The 15,300-nt window shown below is 33.8% G+C and overlaps 2 protein-coding genes across 4 annotated transcripts; both read right to left on the bottom strand.

Annotated features, from left to right (window-relative positions):
- Nucleotides 1-124: 124 nt before the first annotated feature.
- LOC104903806 (probable galacturonosyltransferase 3) lies at nt 125-7,035 on the bottom strand. 2 transcript variants are annotated; one of them, XM_010691921.4, is made up of 9 exons: nt 6,711-7,035; nt 4,534-4,571; nt 4,376-4,436; nt 3,071-3,127; nt 2,862-2,999; nt 2,485-2,622; nt 2,072-2,406; nt 1,050-1,998; nt 125-659 (listed from the first exon to the last, which is right to left on the bottom strand). In XM_010691921.4, exons 1-9 carry the CDS (start codon nt 6,771-6,773, stop codon nt 384-386), a joined length of 2,055 nt encoding a protein of 684 aa, XP_010690223.1. In that variant the 5' UTR covers nt 6,774-7,035; the 3' UTR covers nt 125-383. The 2 variants fall into 2 exon arrangements, with proteins under 2 accessions (XP_010690223.1, XP_010690224.1); XM_010691922.4 differs by lacking the exons at nt 4,376-4,436; nt 4,534-4,571; nt 6,711-7,035 and adding an exon at nt 3,981-4,357.
- A 2,990-nt stretch (nt 7,036-10,025) lies between these two features.
- On the bottom strand, nt 10,026-13,915 carry LOC104903805 (probable serine/threonine-protein kinase PIX13). 2 transcript variants are annotated; one of them, XM_010691920.4, is made up of 7 exons: nt 13,694-13,915; nt 13,460-13,547; nt 12,706-13,022; nt 11,473-11,608; nt 11,215-11,357; nt 11,009-11,132; nt 10,026-10,684 (listed from the first exon to the last, which is right to left on the bottom strand). In XM_010691920.4, exons 2-7 carry the CDS (start codon nt 13,527-13,529, stop codon nt 10,260-10,262), a joined length of 1,215 nt encoding a protein of 404 aa, XP_010690222.2. In that variant the 5' UTR covers nt 13,530-13,547; nt 13,694-13,915; the 3' UTR covers nt 10,026-10,259. The 2 variants fall into 2 exon arrangements, with proteins under 2 accessions (XP_010690222.2, XP_010690221.2); XM_010691919.4 differs by having other exon boundaries at nt 13,460-13,914.
- Between the last annotated feature and the right edge of the window lie 1,385 nt (nt 13,916-15,300).

Genomic DNA, 15,300 nt, shown 5'->3' with positions numbered 1-15,300 from the left:
ATACTGGTATCACACAGAGAGAAATGGAGAAAATTGGGAAGGAGAGAGAAATAAAACAGGGAGAGAGAGAAGGAAACCAGCACTCTTGTCACCTCTGAGTTAGAACTTATAATGCTCGGCAATGTAGAAATGAAAATTTTGCATTAGCTTTTATTATGGCTAGTGGCAAATGAATCTATACAAAAAGAAAAGAAATAAAAAAACTATAGGTAAGTTGCTTTTACAGAAGAATGTTACAAAATGGTGGTCAACAATGGGATCTATGTAATCAAAAGAATATTTAAGAAAAAAAAAAAGAGGGGAGAGAGAGAGAGAGAGAGAGAGCATAAGAAGAGGGAAGTCATTTGGTATTATCCTAAAGATTCTGCAGCAATATTATTGGGTTAATCCGTGATTTTGCAGTGTTGAAGGTAGGGGCTATCATACATCACATATCTTGACCAATATGACTTGTATTTGGCGATGGCGAGATCCAACCATGGTTTATAGTTTCCATTGTAATGGACAACCGCGGCATTTCCTATGGCTGTCTGATTGAGTGCAGGGTCATAGCCGAGTCCCAGTACATGCCAGCTTCGGTCTAGTGGATGGGTCAGATTGTAGAAAGTTATGAGTCCGGGTGGCAAAGTGCCTAGTTTCCACAAAGTTCTGTCCTCGTTCTGCAAAACAATCACCATGATCAGAATACCCATCAGCAACATTCTGAACTTGACAAAAAAAATTGAGCAGAAGATTTGAACAAGAACTAAAATCTGAAGAGGTTGGTGCAAAAATTTTCGTGGAAACCACAACTCCACAAGTACATCAGTAATGCAGAATATCTGCGAATCAAATTTTTGGAACCAGAACTAGCTCTAAAATCTAAATTAAGAGCGTTTCTTCTTGTAATCATAACACAACTTAGAAGGGAAATCATTTAGCTCAAGGGGCAAAGACAGAATTGGAATCAAATTCTTTTAACTCTCGAAAACAAAAAATGCGCATTCGATAATCCATAAAATAGTTTCCAATGGCTCCTGGGATACAATGAATGTTTTAGAATGGCTTACCGATTCTTGCCAACGGTGATATATTCCTGTGATGTTTCGCTTCCTCCACTCCAACAGGTCAAACATATTCATCCCATATGCCCAGCCACAAGCATTAGGATCAAAGTTTTCAGAGATCAAGGGATTAGAGAAGTTAAGATACTTGTCAAACCTATGAAAGCTTTCCTTACATGTCTCTACAGCACCATTCACCATTCCTTCCATATTAACAGACCAAAGTGGAGTCAAGTCCTTTTGAACAACAATGTCATCATCCAGAAACAAGATCTTATTCAGCTTAGGATATACTTCAGGAAGATAGAAACGAAGATGGTTCAACATTGACAAATATTTTGGGTTCCTGTACTTGAGTTGGTCTGTACCAGTTGAGATCGATGACGGATCCTTATTGACCTTAAAGTAAAACTCCTTCATTCTGGCGGATTCAAGTTGCCGAAGAACAGGGCAATAAGAAGAATTTAGCCACCTGAAATCATCAATGTTCATGACTTCTAAAGCAGCCCTAGCAGGAGGATTGTCGAGAAACCACATTTTCATGGCTGCAACATTCAGCTTGTCCGTCACAATATGGAAAACATGCTTTTCCGGCTCATTTGCATGCACTATAGTGGAATTCACTACCACTGCTGTTGCAAGTACATTATCCGAAAAGATGGCATAATGGTAAAGAGATGGGTCTTCAAGCTTCTCTCTTACATAAACACCTTTATTTGCATGTCCAGGAAGGAAATAGTTAGCTGTAAGCAATTGAGAAAAGCAATGCAAGGGTTTTGGGATTGTCTTTGCAGCTAGCTGAATCAAGAATGCACTCTCCTTCTTAAGAGCATTTACATTGTCTTCACTTGACTGAATCATGGCTCTTAACTTCCTGGCTAAAACAGCACAATCATGGAATTTCTCTTTTGCTGATGAGAGTATCCCCCCCATTATTTTTGCTTGATCTAGGGCACTGCACAAAAATGACAAAGAACAGTTAACTTAAACACGTAGAAAGCACTCGACAAAAAAAAAGAAAAAATTACCTTGGCTGAAGTTCGGCATCAGAATTTGCTTCTCCTATGACACTCCGGCTATCTTTGGTGCATTTCATGAGGGTTTCATAGAGACTGCTATCATTCTTAGCTTTAGCAATAGTAGCATATGCTTTTGCCATTATAATCTGATCACGCATAAGCTTTAGAGTAGAATCAGAGTTTGAATTGTCATAGTCTCGTCTCCATATGCTATACTTTCCTATGACAGTAGTATCTAGCCCTTCAGCACGTTCAATGGCTGCTTTTTCCATCTCTGCATCCCTTTCTTTGTCTTGCCTCATCAACTCTGCTGCACGGAGCTCTCTTCTTTTAAGCCGTAATATCTGAAAGCAATTATCATAAGTTGCCTAATAATTGAGCAAGTAAATACTAATTACTATATCTAAATCAAGTAAATGTACCTGACGGCGGTGCTTGATTGGATCTTCTCTATAAGATTTTAGGTGCATGACAGTGCTTTCTGCAGTTTGATTTGCCTTCATATGTTGCTCAATACTCTCTTCATGCCTTGTGACAGGCTGAGATGAATTCTTTGGTGTCTTCAGCAAGGGAAAACATTGCGATCAGTTCACACTTGCAAAGCAATAGCTCAAATGTCTATAACTATTAACGGGGATAAAGAAACAACTTCCGCAGCCAGGAGAAGAAACTTAAATTGTATTCAGCAGAACAGCAGCAAGATTTTCACATCCTAACACGACTACAGTTGATATTCTAAAATAAATCACAGTCATAATCTGGCTCTATATACTGTATATCCTCTATTCAGCAGAAGTACCTGAGAATTCTTTACATGGTCATCGTATTGATTGGTAGGAGTTTGCCAAACCCAGGAAGAAGATAGATCTTTTGCTTTCACTGAACCAACCCGCACTGCCCCGGAAGCATCACTATATGTCACCATTATCTCAATATCCTGCAATCAGAAATGCAAATAAGCATTCCCCAGTTTATGTATGACTTGCCAAGCGCAGCTTAAGAATATACCTTGACATCTAGATTCCCAGATTTACCAGAGGATGCATACAATTGAGTCGCCTGGTCCTGCACAGCTACCACAATCAGTTCAGAGTCTCAACTGTCACATATGTTTATAGTGACACGAAAGCCAAAATTTTGATGATTAACTACAAGAATGAGGAGTCTAAACCAATTTCACATTCATACAGCAATCTCAGTTACGCAAAACTTAGTTTAGATAATAGCCAATTCAATAATATTTCCATCATCATAAATGTTCCAAACTGAGGTAGGGAGCCTTAACAATTAAAAGTAATGGTGATTGGTGCCCATGTTTTAAATGGTATAAAAGATAAAAATCTTACTTCTTGATATTTGGACAATTAACTGGAGCCGATATATTGTGAGCCCTTAAGGATATATACAGCATTATTGTCTTTGCTAATGCACTACTGATTTAGTGGTTCCTGTGTAGCTATATATTTTAAATATTAAGGGAGTAGTTAGTAGTAACTACATGGCTGATACACTAGTCATATAAAGATTTAGTGGTTCCTGTGTAGCTATATATTTTAAATATTAAGAGAGTAGTTAGTAGTAACTACATGGCTGATACACTAGTCATATAACTTCAGCACTACAAAGATTTCCAAACAACTGCCGGATCTCCAAAAAAAAACATACTCCAGTGACCCATCAGAATAGAGCATCAAGCCATCAACATAGAGCATAAAGCAGATGACAATAGAAAACTTTCGAACTCAAGACATTCGGATAAAGATGCTAAAGAATGGTAGTATTACTGTACCAGTAATACAAAATCTATCACATTAGCCATATTCTAAGATGGCCTGAATAACAGGACCAAAAAAAACCAGCAGGTGTATTGTAGAGAAGATTGTATATAGATAGAGATTTTTGGGTAAACTTTACTTACAGGGGTAGGAAGCATTCATATTTCATGATTGCGTCTTGAAAACAATACAGATTCAAAGACCACTAACCCCCGTCCCTTGAGGCCACAACCATACTGTTATACTGAACCTGGAAAGATGAAACTAAACCTAACCGCAAAAACTGAAGGAATAAATCCATAGTATGACCAAGAATAAGACCATCATAAATATTCCATCTTTATAATGTACTCTCATAAAATGACATTAAGTGAAACTCAGAATTCAGCAAGAAAAGTTGTCCTGCTGCCATATGCTCAACACAAAGTAACTTTGAATGCATGTATTCAACGAAAAGCCAGCAAGAGTGGCACAAACTTGGACAAGATCATGCACAGAAAAAATAAAGTCTTTAAGGATGAACAGATGGAAACATAACCTTTTTTCTGTTACACTGCTGACAATCATAAAGAAGAGGATATCCTCTGCGATCTCTTTGACTGAAAGATGATGATTAAAGATCTCATCAGAATATGAGATGCCAGAGCATCAACAATTTAACAATAACCAATTTTGACAGCAATGTAAGCAACTTACAATAACTGAGCTTCGATGAGAACACTGTTTACCACAACCTAGATCAATGAAAAATTAAATATGAGAAAGTACTCAGCAAAATTAACTAAAAAGCGTACTAGTGATTTTAATATAGAACTTGATTCAGAAAGCACGAAGCCATCAAAGGCACAAAGGGTTTCCAAAAACTAGATGCAAGCAACAAGGCACGAGGTGAAATTAAAATCGCCTTCATGGCAAACTCGTGTATATTTTATGTGAAATCTCTTGAAAGATACTCTCTTAAATTTCATTTCAGAAGAGAGGTGACTCTTTAACGAGTTGATGAGAAAAAGAGAAAGATAAGAATCAAACTCAAACAAGTATAAAGAGGGGTGCCTCATGTATGCGTACAATAGTGCCTCATTTTCGTTGCTGTACCTTGAGGCGATAAGGCTAGCACCTTACTGCGCCTTTCACTCAGGTATTCTGGGTACCGCTTTATAGTACTAAGATAGAGTAGCAGCATATACATCAGATCGACATAAATCACTTAGCTAATTCAATAGTTAGAGTTAAGGCTGCATACACCTTGGATCAATTCATAACAAGAAAATCAATTAGCTAAACAAGCTTAACGTTAAATATCTTATAACTTGCAAACAGCCATATGACAAATCCATTCCTCAAGTTCTTCTCCTTTTCCTTTTTAGTTCAACATATATTTAACCCCTAAATGGGAGTCACAAAAACCAAAAGTCAATATAATAGCAATTATGTGCTTCTTAAGAGAAAAAATGCCACGATATAAATCCATGATGCACACAACTCTGAGCCTCCACCTATGCCACAAGCCTAGAATTAAAAAATTCTTTGAGCCTCTATGCACCATGTGTCTTTTAGAATTGAGTCAAAAGGCTCTCAGTGCTTCTCAATTGTAGTATTACTTGTCAATTTGTCCTATGACGTGATGTTTTGGTCATTAATCGTTATCTCGAAGTAAAGATACCACAAAGTTTAGAGCTTGAACTCAATACGAGGTGGTCAACTATGTTACTTTGACTCTTCATATTATCTTATGCACCCTAGTCGGACTCTTAATACTCCAATATGGAAATGGTATTCTTACTTGACACTTCAGTTGTACCCAGATACTTCAATAATCTTAAACCACATATTCTTAGAGAAAATTGTAAAATGAGAGGGAGAGAAAAAGAAAATGAGTGATACATGCTCAAAAAAACGCTTGAGATCATGATTTAGCAACACCTAGAAGACAAATCAACCTTAAGACGGTGAAAGCGCATGCAAAAAATCTTAAAAATTTAGGAGCATGATCCAGGAATGTCACGTCTCCACACCCACATAACGACAGTGTCCTTTGTCCTAAATTCTAAGCTTTACCGACACTTCAATATGTACCCTACCCAACATTCGCACTCATCTCCGTGCAACATGTTGGTGAATCAAAATGATCAGATTATGCATATTACATACTACCTCTGTTTTTTATTAGATGCACCATTTGATTATTCAAATCTACTCACCAATAAGGCAAATGTTGCATCTGAAAAAAAACAGAGGTAGTATGTATTTGCTACAGTTAAATAACAGTAGCCTCGAGCAGTTCTAATCGTTCCGGCATGATGCTGAGATTTAGAGAATCCTGGTGGCATCTATTCAAGGGTTGTGTATTGCACACTCAATCTCAAGTAAGAGTGTTATAGCCATTGGATTCAAAAAAAACTTCCCAAATTCTTGAGCAAAACCAATGATCAGTACTTACAAGCATCTAGATCAAGAACAATTGGATTTTCTGTATAACACAGCTGCATTATAAACAGGCACTGCAAATCTAAAATATTTATATTAAAGAAAAAAGCTTTGCAATGTATGTAGTGCATTTTAGTCTATAATCCAAGTTTGCAATCTAATTGACAAACAAAGTAGAATTTCTAATGTAATGCAAAAAATTGATTTAGATTCCACATTTAAGAAAGATCAATCTCCACAACAAATTAACAAAAAATAACAATCACAAAGACTTCAAAATCAATCATAACTATCAAAACAACAATCAAGAACTCAACAAAATACACAGTAAATCGGAACAAAATGCACGATTACCAAATTAAGAGTAATCAAGAGTAATCAAGAATAAATTGTTGTACAACAAGAAAATTATTAAACAAAAATTAATAATGAAGCGAAAGATTTACCAAAGTGATGCAAATAACAATTGCGAAAATTGAAGTGGAGATTCTTCGTCGACGAGGAACCATGGCCAGAAGAGAGTAATTGAGAGGAGAGAGAAAGACGTTGGGATCCGCGTGAAAAAGAGAGAAACAAGTTGATATAATTACAAAGTTTGAGAAATTTTAATGGCGGTCGAATTCTATTCTCACTCACTTCAGTTGCTAATACAAGTTGATGGTGATGGTGAAGACTGAAGTGGAGAGATTTGTAATTTGAGTGTGCACACTTTTTGCACAGTTGCAACACACAATTTGTGCCTTTTCTTTCTTCTTCACTTCACTTTTGTTCTTGCACCTTTGTACCAATTCTTTTTTGTTTTTTTTTTTACTAGAAACAAAAAAATAAAATAAAAATGGAAGAGCAAATGAGCAATAATCTAATTATTCCTTTTTTTATTTCATTTTTTTTCCTATCTCTTTTGTTAATAACTCCCATCGGTTCTTATTAGTTTATACATTTCTTTTGAAAAACATTTGCTAAGACACTAATTTGAATTTTAATAATTACTAAAAATTACAAAAAGTTTATAGTATAATAATGGACATCGAAACGAATCTAACAAGATCTTAAGTACAAATCTCAAGAGATATTCAAAATTTACGTGAATAGTGCTAAAAGTCAAAACGAGTAAACTAATAAAATCCGGGGGAGTATATGAGAAGAATTACTAAGTTCCAGAAAGAATGAGGAGAACTACTAAGTTCAAAAGAGGTAACTAAAGAGTAATTAAGCAATCACGTTCAATTTACAACTATAATGACTTCACATATTATTTATTGAAGTAGGAAGGAATATATATTGAGAAGGTATTGTGTCAGACTCGTCTGACACAAGTGGTCGGACCAGCCTGACCAACAACAAACTGAAAAAATAAAGGAACTAACTGAAAGAATAAATGAACCAACTGAAAGAATAAAATAACTAACTGAAAAAATAAGGTAACCAACTGAAAGAATAAACCAATCAACTGAAAGAATAAACCAACCAACTGAAAGAATAGACCAACGAACTGGAAGAATAATTCGACTAACTGAAAAGAAAAATTCGACTAAATGAAAGGAAATAAAACCAACTGAAAACATAACTCAAACAATAAACAAAAGAAATGAAAGAAACACCACCACCACCACAACCTAGATGCTCTACATTTCGGAATTTCATGGGTTGAACTATCTTCTGCATTTTCTCCACTGTATCTGAATTGTGAATTGTGAATGGGTGTGCGACTGTGAAGTTTTGGGAAGATTTACATCTCTTTGATTAGAGATGCAATCAGAGGTTTGGTTTATCTATTTTCCATGGACGGGGACCCTAACCTTCCGCTTCCGGCCCCACAACTAACTTCCAAGACCAACTTCAATTCCTTGTCCTCGTCTTCTTCGCAACCTGATTTCCTCCGTAATGTTCAAGCTGCTTTCAAACGACATCGTTCGTTCCGTTGGTATTTTTTTCTCTTAAGCTCTGGTCCGACCGAATGTATTGTGTCAGACGGTCTGACACAATACTTTCACATATATATTATACCAATTTTTAACAAAGTCAATTGAGACATTGACTAGAGATAGCTAGCCTAATGTATTGAGGGTAAAAAAATGAGAATAAGGCATAAGAGAAGGGCATCCCCAAGCTTGGTACTTATATTATACTCTCATTTTTTTTATAGTTGCAACATTTTGATTTTAGTACTATTTATGTATTTATTTTCATTGAAAAATTGTGAATAATATATAATACAAACTTTAACATCTAGGATGTCCTTGGATTTACCTCAAAATTATCTACCAGATTTTAATTTTTATTATTTGCACAAATAGATAATTAGATATATTAATGATCAAAATTGTGTGTTGGCAAACAATAAAATCAAAATGTTGCTACTACTAAAAAATGGAGAAAAGTTTATTGCAATATATTATTTTTTAATGTTTGTATAATAATTACTAACTATTACCCCTTCCCTTATGAAAATTGTTTGCCTTCGCTTCTAGACTTCTAGTATATGGTAAAATTGAATTAAAGGAGAGTTGAGACCTGGGAGAATTAAAAGTGAACTTGCAAGTGACTCTTATTAGGTTGCACATTAGGGCTCTATTCTCTTTCACTGAAAAATTAAATTTATTAAAAATAAATTTTAATAAGTTAATATTAGTTTTTATTCAGTAAATATTTTTTAACATCATACAACAAATAAAAAAGTAACCTATAAAATATTTTAGTACGTAAAAATCAAATTATATGTAAAAATATATTTAGTAGGGTTATATATGGGAATTTAATTCTCATAAAAAGCTTCATCACCTAATAAGGAGTTAGTTTCAAGCAATCCATCATTTGTTTGTAAGCTTTGATTTTGTTCTTCACTATCAGATATATTTATGAAATGCTTTTTGAGCAATGGATCAATAGGGGTTGTCAACCCTTTTCCAAAGGACCAAAGCAAATTATCTAACCATTGAATGGCTCGTTGAGGGTGTCTTAGGCAAGTTATCCATAAACTATTTAGATTGCGTTTTTCTGATCTTGTTTTCATTTATCTAAAAAAAACAAGCTAATATTTAAATTGATAAGTATCATTAAGTTTAAATTTAGGTCAATAAGGGCCATATTAAATATTTGATAAGTGTCTGATAAGGTTTAATAAGTTTAAATATGTGAAAAATAAATTAGAAAGAAAAAAGAACTTTAAGAAATAACTCCACAGATGACAGATGTCACAAACCCTTTAACACTAACCTTGGAGATTGAAAGGGGTTTGTACTTGGTCCATCTTTATTTAAGACCAAGATAATTTGATGACCTAAGGGTTTTCGAATTTAAGGAGTACTCCCTCCATTTCAAAATATAGTTTATATTTCTTTTTGTATAGTCTCTAATATAAATCTTTGTTTTTTTTTTTTTGTATTAGTAAAAAATATAAAAATTAATATTATGAATGTACACGTTGAGACAAATCTAATAATACCCCTACATAATATGTTTTCTTGTATATATTAATGAGAATATTTAGTCAAATATTATAAAATTTAACTCCAAAAATAAAAACAGAAACTATATTTTGAGACGGATAAAATATTAATTTATATAGTTTTTATTTAAGTTATTTTCCGTGCTATAACAATTGATAATACTTAGTGACCATAGCAATTAACTAATGGTCTTATTCTTGTATCTTGTCAAAAAAAGCGGTATTAAAAATATATTAGTACTTGGTCAAAGCATGCAATCTCTTGTACTAGGAGTTACTAAACACCTCAAAGTAGTATTACAGTACCCAAAAGAAAATTTAAACTATACTTACATTATTAGCAAGAAATCAAATTCACAAATTTTACATACTATAGTTGAATAATTACAAATACTTCATGTCATCAAATTACAACTCTGTTTCGGATCGAGCTATCTAGTATTTTCCATCATAATATTGTAGGAAAATTATCATTAAAATAAAATTTTAGAGCACAAAATTTAACAAAAAAATCTGACAAGTTAAAAGCATTTTATGCAAACACTATCTATCTAGAATGTAGAGAATTGGTATGAGATCGAATCCCATTTTGTCGACGATGGCCATGAGGGCGAACTGATGCCTTACCAGTTGAGGATCTCCTAGGCACCCTTGGTTTTTCATGATCTATGGCCTGAATTTTTACTAGGGATTCTAGAACTTCTTGCATTGAGGGTCGAGCTCTGGGTTCTTGCTCGATGCATGTTAGAGCTAGTTCAGCAGTTGCTACCGCAGCTTTTAATGGATACTTCCCCTCCAACCTTGTATCCATAATGCCCTTCAACTTCCTCTTATCAGACAGAAATGGTTTGATCCAATCCACCAAGGTATGCTTCCCACTAGGACGGGTTGTATCCAATGCTCGTAGGCCAGTGAGAAGCTCCACTATCACAACGCCAAAGCCATACACATCACTCTTGACGTATAAGTGACCTGTTATGATCATCATATGTGAATATTTCTTGTTAAAAACTGGACTTAAGACCCTAATCACTTCACCTAATTTTTTACTGATTCTATTGATTAAAACTCTTTTCACTCATTAAAACTGATTTTTGATGGTTCCCCAGAGTTCACTTTGCAGTTTAGTGAATTTTACTGATTAAAATTTTCACTTATTTAATTGTTTTTCACTCATCAAGCTGGAATGTACTTAATGTTATTTTTTGAAGTTCAATGAACTGGGCCTAAGACGCGATAAGTTTATACAGAAATTTTACTATTATAAAGCTGATCAACTCAATGTTCAAAAGGTACCTGTGGCAACATACTCAGGTGCAGCATATCCATAAGTGCCCATGACCCTTGTTGTAACATGGGACTGACTCTCGGAAGGACCCAACTTTGCCAAGCCAAAGTCTGATATCTTTGCATTATATGACTGGAAGCAAGGAATTCCAAGATCAATATGCTATCCGATGAGCAACAATAGTCTAAAGACAAGGTATATAATAAAAACTTACACTATCCAGGAGTATGTTGGATGCTTTAATGTCGCGATATATAACTCGATCATCTGAACTATGTATAAAAGCAATTCCCCGAGCAGCTCCAATGATAATCTTAAGCCGCAAGTCCCAAGGTAGTGGCTGAACAGCAGAACCCCCTGAAATATATGGCACAAACAATTAAACACCATATTTTAAAAACGCAAATAGGAATTCTCAACTATTACTTTGAATATATAAGAAAACCTTTCTTAGATTCGGAGAGATACTTACTGCCAAAAAGATGGTTTTCCAAGCTGCCTTTGGACATAAATTCATATACGAGCAGCAACTCTTTATCTTCCCAGCAGTACCCAAGTAGTTTGACTAAATTAGGGTGCGAAAGCCTTCCTAAGAAATTTACTTCAGACTGCATTGTGGGATAAATCACAAAATTAGCAATTTAAATTACTCCCTCATTCAAAAAAAATAAAAACTTAAAGTACATATTTTGGGTTTTCGGGGAAAAAAAAAAATTCTCCTAATCACTTTTTTTAATGTTTAGGGGTATAGATGCATACATCTAGACCTCCCCAGACCCTGTCTTGGTGGTGTTCATACTAGATTATTGTTGTAGCAGCTATCATCAACGGAAAAAGAATTGCCAATTTTTGTTTTTTAAGTTTATGATTTAAAAAACTCAAGACAATATCATCAATCAACATCAAATCTAGCTGTAAAATTAAATTTCATAAGATTTAAGAACAACGTTTTTGACCTCATGTTCCATTTATTGTGTCATGTACTACACTATTATTTGCAAATTCAGTTGTAGTATTACAAATTAGGATCACCACAAAAAGAAGTCAACATTTTTGGCCTTCATATATCCTAGTCAACAAGTTGGCCTTCATTTCCCCACTAACTACGCTAAACAGATCTTCTATGCCAATCCTAACAAGAAAAAATCTCAGGCAGAACTTTGACTAATGACCGGGAATTACAGAAAATTTCTTCTAAGCTCGAATATTTACCTAATCAAATTCAAGAAAAGCAAAAAATTATGATAACTTTATATACTTTTCAAGTTAAGACCACTATAAAGTAAGAACAATAACATAAACATGGCTTTTTGTGCAAACACGAAAGTATTAAACAATGCTAAATGGGTAATTAAGTAGAAGGAAAGCATGTCTTAGTTACCAAATGAGAAAGTACTCTTAAGTTACATGATTCATTCAACAAAGTGACATTACTTTTAACAACAAATTGTACACATTACTCTTTGAACCTTCCACAGTTGAACACTTCAAATCAAAGAATTTTCCAAATCAATTTATCAGGATCCGTAAAGACTATTGATATAGACGGGATTCAATCTCATGTCTAGCGCAGCTTCCAAGAGTTCACACAAGAAGCAACACAATGTAAATATATCTCAAACCCAATCACCAAATCACAGGTTATTGAAGATTAGTTAAAGGATGAAACAAGAACAAAATGAATTGTATCGACGATGAATTATACCTGCCACTCTTCGAAACCTTGCACGCTCTCGGAATTCAACTTCTTAATGGCAACAACCACACCGCTGCCACTCTTGTGAGGATGCTTGCTTTCAAGCCAACCTTTGTAGACTCTACCAAAGCCTCCTTCACCTAATAAAGTATCACCTTTGAAGTTTCTAGTAGCAGTTTTCATTTCTTGAAAACTGAATTCTCTTAGATTTGGGGTGGGCAGAATATGCCCATTTGGATACACATCATCACTACTTGATACAGAGAATTGGCTCTTGCTTGAAATATTGCTACTGGTTGCCAATGATGTACTTTGACTTATTACACCTAAACAATTTCACCATTTCAATCCATCAATTCAAGTTAAACTATAATGCTTTAATTTCTTCCCAAACTTACATGAAATTTCAGAACTAAAGAATTCTGGATGAAGAATAATTATTCAAACTAGGAGCAAAATTATTGACCCAGATGAAAAATAACATCAAAATTCTCAACCCAGATAAAAAATCAAGCTTAATTTTTAGCTTCTAAGCTTAATATAAGGTGGGAAAGAAGAAATTTTCAGGGGGTTTAAACAAAGATTATAAATTAAGCAAAGTTTAATGCATGCATTACATGAGATAAAAAAAATAATAATACAAAGACAGTAATGAAATTAAAGAAAAAAACCCAAGAGATTACATTTCTAAAATAAAATTTGAACCAATTGCAAAACTAATAATTCACAGAATTAATTAATAAAGATTAGAACTTTAAATTACCTGAGCTAAAATTTCCAGTAGTGCTAGGAGTTGTTGTTTTTTCTTCTTCAGAACACCAGCAATTTCCCATCTTCAGAATCTTCTCTCTCTAAAAATAAGAAATTTTGCAACTTAAGATGAAAGTTTGAGTGAGAGAGAAAGAAAAAAAAAAAGGAGGGAAAAAAAAGAGAAATTGGGTGTTTGTTTCTTCAATCTATTTATAAGAAAAAGAAGATGATTATGATAAAAACCTACTTTTAGGATAGTTCTTCACTTCTTCTTTAACCTTAAGAATACTCCATTGAAAAGACCATATAATTAATGATTGACTATAAGAAGGAAGCAAAATTTCTGCAATTTTTTGTCACCCACTTTCCTCGTTATTCACAGAGTCAGACTTGCACCATCTTCAATAGGTCCATTTATGATTTATATAGATGAGAGATAGAAAGTTAACTCATATCTTATTCTATATTTGGTCAAAAATAATCTTTTCACATTAGACCTATCCATTTTCTGTCCATTCATTTGCTTTTATGGGGTGTTTTTCTTTCTTTAAGAAAAAAGTTTCTTTTTATGTCTAAACAATTTTAATCAATTTTTGTTAGAGCAACTCAAGCGGGTGATTATAGGTCCCTGCTTGTAATTTGTTAAAAGTTGGGGCTACTTACTTTATCAGTGGAGCGGAAAAGAGGTTGTAGTTGGCAAAACCAAGTAGCTCCACAAAGCAAATAGTTTTGTTTGACTTTTTATGGGCTTTACTTATACCTTTCCATCTAACTTTCCAATTTCTATTAGTAAATGACATGTGAGACCTATCAAAACTACAAATGGTTGTAGCTTTCCATTGATAGAGATTGTAGCTTGGAAATGTTGTAGTTTGAAAATCTGATGTGGCAAACAAAGCTATATGTGGTTGTAGCTTGCCAATATAGTTGCTCCTAGGGCCTGTTCTCTCTACCTTATTTTCAGTTTAGTTCAATTCGGTTTTGTTCAGTTCAATTCAGTTCAGCTTTGGACAATACTTTTACTCTCACATATCACTATTCATTTTAGTTCAATTCAATTCTGTTCAGTTCAACTGTTTTATGCCGAAGAGAACAGGCAAATTATTTTTAAATATTATTTGCGGCAGTTCGAGATTCAAAGGAAAATAAAGGAAGAAGAAGAAAATGGACGTGCGAGATGTATAGAGATAGTGTCGGGTTAGAGTAAGATAGATAGAGTTTGTGAGGAGAATGTATGCTTTGAATTTGTCTAATTTATGTTAAAATTGGACAATCTATTATAATAATTTGTGATATAAATATACATTGAAATAAAAACTAATCAATCCTTTTTTATATAGGATTAAAGTGATCAATTCTAGTAACTAGTAGTAAGTTCAGTTAACAAAAAGTTTAAGTGAAGAGAATGCACCCTTATCTATACAAATATATAAAAGGCGTTCCTATCCGAATCGAACATAGGACCTCTGAAATGAAATGTGAAAGTTTAACCATCAATCTACTATAATTTCAATGTTTAATATTTCAAAGTAAAATCTAATAAAATATTATTAATATATGAAACTATAAAGACATATAGACAAAACTTTTTGATATGCAACACTTTTATTAAAGTAATAACATTCTCTTACCCTAACTCCATTTTAAACAACTTAATTATCATGGCATAATGTCCATTTTTCAATTTTGCACTAGATAGAAAAATTACAAAGTTAATAAAATCAGTTATGAAACTTAGGAATAATACTATATTCGATCTGGTAATTGTAACTAATCATGGCATCGTCCGGACCTAATACTAGTTTTTATATTACAACCGAAAGCTATAATTTCACATATGCATATTAAAGTTTC

Source organism: Beta vulgaris, chromosome 9 (genome assembly GCF_026745355.1).
Source record: "Beta vulgaris subsp. vulgaris cultivar EL10 chromosome 9, EL10.2, whole genome shotgun sequence".
Classification (NCBI taxonomy): Eukaryota; Viridiplantae; Streptophyta; class Magnoliopsida; order Caryophyllales; family Amaranthaceae; genus Beta; species Beta vulgaris.
This window is presented reverse-complemented; position numbering and strand designations above follow the sequence as displayed.